General features: G+C 41.6%; 1 protein-coding gene across 1 annotated transcript; it reads right to left on the bottom strand.

The window, feature by feature from the left end:
- Positions 1-558: 558 nt before the first annotated feature.
- On the bottom strand, positions 559-6,236 carry tyr (tyrosinase). Its single transcript, XM_030067911.1, has 6 exons — positions 6,082-6,236; positions 4,865-5,701; positions 3,956-4,172; positions 3,042-3,189; positions 1,361-1,542; positions 559-1,267 (listed from the first exon to the last, which is right to left on the bottom strand). The coding sequence occupies exons 2-6, from the start codon at positions 5,693-5,695 to the stop codon at positions 1,020-1,022; spliced, it is 1,626 nt and encodes a 541-aa protein (XP_029923771.1). The 5' UTR covers positions 5,696-5,701; positions 6,082-6,236; the 3' UTR covers positions 559-1,019.
- Between the last annotated feature and the right edge of the window lie 1,637 nt (positions 6,237-7,873).

The following is a 7,873-nucleotide window of genomic DNA, read 5'->3' as shown; positions in this document are numbered from 1 at the left end:
GCAGCAAGTTGTGACACACACAGTCCTTCCCTTGAGACTTTTCCTTGAGCAAAACTTCAGCTGAGTTATTCCGTTCCCTCCAGTGAACTTACAAGGAAAACCACGGAGTGATGCTCTTATTTACAGTTTTGTCCCAGGAACAGAATCGGCATAAAATAGACAGCCTTCCAGTGAAATAACGAATGACATAAAATGCAGCTATGTTCCAAGTCGATGAGGAAACTTAAGGAAAAGTTGTCAAGGGAGGATAAAGGTCACAGTTTTTTAACCAATCAAAACACAGGCCTTCTGTCATTAACTGTGGCTCATGTGAATGTGAAAATACTTAATGGTAAGCTATTGGAGTTGTGGGGAGTCACAGTTCATATACCCAACAAAAAAATCTAGTCCATAAATCTTGTATTTTTGACATGAAAATGTATCTTGCAGTGTTTTAATGACTAGTTTATGGCTCTCTGAATTATCGGCAACTGGATTTATGTGTTGATCTGAAAATGTGTCGAAATGTCTTTAGTTGCATGTGTCTGTGTGTGTGTGTGTGTGTGTGTGTGTGTGTGTGTGTGTGTGTGTGTGTGTGTGTGTGTGTGTGTGTGTGCACATGCATACCCTGAATGAAGAAACTATTAGGGTCACTTGTCTCAGACTGAGATGCAACCTGACACTTTGACTGATATGGTTGACATTTCTCTATAGCAGAGTATGATGTCTTAGCAAACTCTACCATACACAGATATACTGATATCACAACATTTAAAAAATATTACATGTTTCAGCTTTGAAAACCTTTCTGTAACGTATCAGCTCCTCTTCATCTACATCTCCTTTGAGATTGGTATAGAGTTAAAGGTGCGGTGTGTTAAGTTTAATTTATTTAATTTAAGTTAGGACTCTTCTGACTCAGCAGGCTGTCATCATCAGCGTTCAGTTTTGCATAGCGTGGCTTTCATCACTATCAGTGCACTTGATGAAAATGTGTCCCTAATATTTTCTTCCTTCATGTGTGTGTGCGTCTGTGCATGTTACAGTGTAGTCTGATACGAAGTTGACCCTTCGTCTGAACTGCTCTGCAATAGTGGCTGTCTCTCTCCATAGCTCGATGTCTTCTTCCTCTTTTCCCTGCGGTTTCTTCTCTTTATCACTGTGACAGCCAGCACAGCAGTGAGTGTGGCAACCAGCGCACCCAGGATCCCGGCGCCCAGGAGCCACTGCCAGATCTGCTGGGCTTGCTGCAGGTAGGGCGTCAGGAACTCCTGGACGAACCTCTGGCCTGAGGTGGAGATGGAGGGGGATGAAAATGTTTTTATATGAAAAGTTTAACCATACCTCATTTACTTGATCTGTTTGTGTTTTTTGTACTGACCAGGGTCCAACAGATATGCGTATTCATATCCCAGAGCCTTGTTGGACAGGAAGTAGTCTCCATTTCTATAGAGAGGCAGGAAGGGCACCATGTAGTAGCCGTCGTTGTGGCCGATGGGAGCGTTGGCACGTGGGTAATGTGTCCGGGGAGGCTGATGGGCCCTCAGCCAGCGCTCATAAATACTAAAAAGATAAAGAGGCGAAGGGGACAGGAGAAATAGGCAAGAGGGAGGAAATGAGAGAGCAGGAGAAGAGGGAGTGAAAATGGAAGGTGGTTAAGAAGGTGTGAAGAAGGTAGAAAATGGGAAAGAATGAGAGCATAGGGAGCAGCAAAGGGTAGAGGTTTGAAGAAAAAGAGGAAGGTTGAAGAAGAGGAGGAAAAGGAAGGGAAGGAATGAGAGAGGAATAGATGGATGAAGACGACAAGGAAAGAAAGCTTTTATGCTTTTATATCTTAGGACGTCTTACGTTCTTTTTAGTCTTATTAGATTTTTGTCTCATTGTTTTTACTTTCCTTTGTACATTGTGCTTGTGTTAACTATTTCAATTGTGCCCTACTGTTTGTAATATTGTTTTCTATTGTTTCTCTTATAAAGCACTTTGAAAGGAGCTATATAAATTCAGTTTTTCCGTATTATTATTATTATTATTATTATTATTATTGCTATTATTATTATTATTATTATTATTATTATTATTATCATTACCGGCATCACCATCATCACCATCATCATCATCATTGTCATTATTATTATAGCAGGAAGGAGATAAATCGTATATGTCCCCAACGAGACAAGCTGCTCAAGTTTTTGTTTTCTCCAATTTTGATGATTGTAGCTTTTAATATCGAGAGCCTGATCTCATAAATTTCCCTTTGCTAAAAGTCAAAAGCTTATTTTAATTTAACTGATACCCAGAGGCAGTGCTGTTTTGCTAAGCATCCATAAGCTTATCTCTGTTTTTCCACTCCTGTGAGGAAAGATGTATCGCTCCTGCACGGGATGATTGAATAGACAGATAAGGCAGAGGAATGACTTCGGCATTTTACACAGCAACTTGCCAGGTTGTGCAAGAGTGACCATTACTGAAAATTATTATTCTCTTTTTCTTGCTCTTGCTCTCCCTCCTTCGTTGTCACTCTGTTTCTGTTCCTTATCTGTTTTCTTCTCCCTCTGCTGCCTCCATCGCTTTATCCTTGTTTCTAATACTGCCCTGCTTACCTCTTTCTCATTCCTTAGTCATGCATCTTTGTTGGGGATGACAGATGATTTTTGCCTTTAGATTGGCTAAGTATTTGGTTGAATTATGTCATCAAGTATAAATGATGAAGCAATTTCAGCTCGAGTAACTGCCTTTTTTTAATGAGCATTTTACAACAATATTGTGGGTGTTTGCAAATATGCATCAGTTTGCTTGTTCGTGTAGCAGTCATATTGTGTGTGTGCGTGTGTGAGTGAGTATGAGGGGGTGGGGGATTAGGGTTGTATGTATTTTAATGTAAAGCACTTTGCGTTGCATTTGTTTTATGTATCAAAGGTGCTAAATAAATAAAGTTTGATTTGATTTGATATGTATGAGCACATGTATGTGACTTCGAATGGTGGTGTTCTGCATGGATTTTGTGTACACTTGCCTGCAGATGTAGATGTTAGTACCCTGTGCCTTTGTGTTCGTTGGTGTACCTGTCTATGAAGGCGTGGTGCAACAGGAATATTGGGTCGTTGGCTGAGCCCTGCACTGAGGACATGGAGCCGTTCATGAAGACATGCAAGGCGTTGTGCATGGTGCTCTGGCCGGGCACTGCCATACCTGTCTCCGGACTCGCAAAACCTGCAGGACGGAGGGAGAATGAAAAGGTATGAGAGACAGGGAGAGAGAAAGAAAGAGCGAAAAGAAAGAGAGGAAGAAGAAAAGACAGAGGAGAGAAGGGAGAAAACGTGCATACATGTGTGCTTGAGGAAGGGGTGACAAGTAGAGTATAGGGGGAAATATGAATGGTCGGCAAGGGAAAAAATGGAAGGCAACAGATGTTTGAAACAGATTAAGAGAGAATATATAATAAAACTAAATGCATGACAGCCCCACTGTTTGGAAACAAATATCCCACCACAAATATGCTAATGTTTATATAACAAACACTTGTGGCTCTGTGAAAACCTTTACATTAAAAGCAGATATTGCTCCCACATATTGCTCTTACTTCATGTGTTGAATTTGTATAGATTATGAATGAACTTTTGAAATAACTCTGATGTCAGTCATCTTTGCAAGCAGCATGGGACTTGGCAAGCTCAAAATGAAGATGATCAGTATGACTGACAGTTGTCAAGAGCGATGCTACATGAGTAGGGTTAAGGCAATTAAGATGTGTATGGTTGTGTTTATGTTTCTGTATTTGCTTTTCTATATTTCATATGCATTACATGTATTAGTTTCTTTTTTTGTATGTATTGTATATATGTATATGTGTGTATTTGTTTGTGTATGCAGGCATGTGTGTGTGTGTGTGTGTGTGTGTGTGTGTGTGTGTGTGTGTGTGTGTGTGTGTGTGTGTGTGTGTGTTTGCTAGCATATATCTGTATGCAGCACCCCCTACCCTCCACGACGTTTCTGAAGCTCCTGTTGGCAAAACGGTCCATGGCTCCCGTCTCGTACTCAGTGAGAGACAAACTGAACTCCACGTCGGCCGTCGTGGGGAGTCGTGTCACGCGGCCTCTGTCATGGTTGCCAGGGTTACGTAACAGTGGACCCTCTCCGGTACCATTACACAATGCCTCTCTGTTGTTGTACTCCTCAGGCTGGGTGCAGATCACCTACACACACCCCAACACCCCCCACACACATAGTAAGGCACTGTGTAGAAGTATCTGTAAGCATCTGTTTCATTACTGAGGCACTGAAAATTAGAGGGAAACACTCATCAATGGAAAATGGAAATGAAGTGCAACATTGTTAGTGAGCAGAAATATGCAAAAAGAAATGACAAAAAATTCTGTCTTGCATAATGTATCAAGCAAACTTCATGCAGAGTTTTTTTTTAGTATACGTAGGGGTATGTGTATTACTTTTTTAGTAAAGACGGATAGGATGATATTGAAATCCAGTATGAGAAACCGAAATGTGGGTGAATCACAAGATTTCTGGCAGATTCCTCAAACTAATTAAGAGTAAAGTTGCTGTCTCTGCTAAATTTTGTAGGATGTGGAGAGAAAGACTCTGAAGTAGGATTTTCACCCTGATCTTGTTAAATTATATGGGCTGGATCAATTAAGAATAAATCGTGACAAATTTGGATGTGTGTTTCCACGTTATCTCTCAGCTCTTTGGATTAGCAGGTTAAAGCAGCTTTAGGATTGCAGCCTTGCAGAATGAATGGAAATATACAAGTTTTTTTCTTTTTTGTGTTGAGGAAAGCAATTTTTTAGTTTCTAAAGAATCTAAAAGGAAGATTTGCTCAAATATAGACATGTGCACACAAACAGAGACAAATACACAAGTTTCTTGCCTTCCAAGAAGAGAAGACAGAAGCAGGGCTGATGAGGTTGGGGTTGAAGGTGCTGCGTCCGCCCATCAGAGCATCAGTGCATACATCACAGGCCTGTGCATCCCTCCAGTCCCAGTATGGGATGGTAAAGTTAAAATCCCCTGTCAGCTTCCTGATTTCATTCTCCCAGTGCAGCAGGTAGACACGGTGCCAGGGCAGGAAGGCTGAAGACTCATGGGCAAAGTCAATGTCTGTCCATACATTCCCAGGCCCACCCAGGAAGGCGTCCCGCGACACGTAGTAGTGAATCCAGACAAACAAGTCATAGGTGCTGATGTCAGAGAACATGGGGTTCTCACCATTTTCACCCATTTCTGCCCTTGTTGCTGTGGAGATGACATAGTCTTGGCTTATGGTGTTTTTGGCCAGGTTAAGGTAAGAGATGAACCTCTGTTGCTCGGAAACTGACAGCGTCATGATGTTCCGACGCACTGATTCCCGGTATTGGGCACAGCCTGGACCCCAGTACCCAAACCTGCATTCACCACAGTTGAAGCCACCATAGTTTCCAGCACAGCGGCACGTCCGGTTGAAGAAAGCTAAGGGCCAGCGCTCTCGGTCGTCGATTCCGCTGTGCGGGTACTGGGGCCCATGGGGCTCCTCTGACACCTCCACCTCAGCACAGAACCCACGGCCCGACAGGGCACCACAGGCTGAGCCATCACCGTCCCACACAGGGCAACACTCTTTGGTCCGTAGTCCCTCAGAGTTAGCGCATGGTCGGGGGAACTGGCATAGACAAGACCCAAGGAGCTGCAGCAGCAGAGTTACAGACATACACAGGCTCCTCATGATGAACTAGAAGTCAAAGTCACCACAGAGAAAGAGACTGAGCCTCAGTGGAAAAATAAACTTGTGTTGAAAAGATGGATGATAAGCAACTTTTTAGCTAAACGATTAACTAAATAATTAACTAAGTTGTCTCAGTTAACTAATTTTGTACCCTAAAAATACTAAGCCTCTCACGGTGCCTGAATCTGATGTCTTCACAGACTGCATATCTCACAAAGGCCAGTTAGACTGAACACAGCAGACGTTAATACACAAGATTCACTGCACAGAAGTTAATTTTGCTTGAAGAAGCAGAAAAATAGAGGAGTGCACATCCTTCCAACTTTAGCCAATGCGCTGCAGTAGACTTGAAAAATTGATTTTAAAAAAGTACCTTGACACTGTACCTGTGTAATTGCTTCATCCACATGCAGTTATTTACTTGTCACAATGTGCAGTTTGCAGGTTTTAAGTGTAGTAAGCCACTAGTCAGCGTCCTAAATGCGAACACCCCACTATGCTACCATCTACCCCACTACTACACCTCCCTCCACACACACACACTCTCTCACACAGCCAACATCCCACAGAGGCTGCTGCTCTCTGCCTCCACTCACTGAGCTGGTTGGGGGCAGTACTTTAACAAAATGTGTGATCTCATTGTGATCTCACGCACTCGGTGAGATGTACACACACACACACACAAACACGTGCACTCACACACAATCACATGCTCAGGATAATATTCCCGATTCCTTTCATTTTGTCTTGAGACCAGCTGACCTATGCTCTACTATACCTCAAGCAAAAATCTGTGTGTGTGTGTGTGTGTGTGTGTGTGTGTGTGTGCGCCACCCCCTCCCCTTGGCCAACCTTTGCCTGGAATGTGTGCATGATCAAGTGTGTTTGAAGGAGAAAGAAAGAGAGACAAGAGTCAGAAAGAGAGAGGTAAAAACTGACATTTCACTGAATATTTTGATCTAAATCATCTTCAGTCTTCATTCAGTTTACTGACCAGTTTCCCTTTTTCAGAACTACTTGGTTATGGTTAGGAAAAGGTTCACCATCGTGGTTAAGGTTAGGAAAACGTTTGTCATTTACGTTTGTCGTTTGTATGTCAAAAACAAACATGTCTCTTCTTTGACACAGGACTTGAATGTCAGTCTGCAGAAGCAAAGTCCTGTTATTTGTGTCATCTGCCAGCCCACCTGCCTGCTAATGCACTGGATTCCACTCACTTTATAGGCTACTATGTCACAAAAAATGAAAATGTGACATTTCAACATATACTTGGTTTACATTTTTTATCTACAGAGTGAAAAATGATCTTTGGTCACATGGCTCATGGTTTAAGACCACTGGTCTCATATAAACTGACAGCAGTGCACCTGTTTGAATTTCATACAGCATTTGTCTTTTGTGTCTTCCAAATAATCTCTCAATTTGATTTTCTTTTCTTAAAGGGTATTTATTCTATATACTGTACAATACAATGCACTTTTATGAAGTATTTAAATAGTAAAGGTCCAGCCAAATTTGAACAGTTATGACAAGTGTAACTTAAAAGATCTGCATCATTCTATGTACAGAAAATGTATGTGTTCCCACTACAGTAATAACATCCACAACAATGATTACAATGACTAACTTTATGTTGGCTCAACAATAAACCATTTTCAACCAGTTTAAGTTCTAAGAGGAAAGGAGGCAGAACAATTTAGTATCTTGCTGCAGAGAGGCTTTGTTTTACACAGATGATGAAATGTGAATGCTTGAGCAAGAATGAGTTGTTTATCACACAAGAGGAAGTGTTGCCGGCTGCTGCCATATGCTGTACATCAAAATATAGTTATCTTTATTGTTACTTTATAGTTACTGTTCTAAATCTGAAGGGCTCCGTAAAGGGATATTTCCATTTCAGGGTCTTCATTTCAATGTGATGCAAGACATTTCCACGATACCTATGTACCACTTGCATGCAGGCTTTTTCAGACACCTGATTATCACAGACTGGTAAATTACAGAATAAAAAAGACAGCACAGCTAATGGAAAATCCCAGCATTGCACCACTGTTGTTTGCTATTCACAAAAGGAATGATTTTCAGACTATAGTGGGCAATTGTGGCACCTGATTAATTTAACAAAAATCCTCATATGGAAGTGCCAGTTATGATGAGGATGTCAAAGATGGCCCTAAC

This window comes from Myripristis murdjan, chromosome 13 (genome assembly GCF_902150065.1).
Source record: "Myripristis murdjan chromosome 13, fMyrMur1.1, whole genome shotgun sequence".
In the NCBI taxonomy this organism is placed as follows: Eukaryota; Metazoa; Chordata; class Actinopteri; order Holocentriformes; family Holocentridae; genus Myripristis; species Myripristis murdjan.
This window is presented reverse-complemented; position numbering and strand designations above follow the sequence as displayed.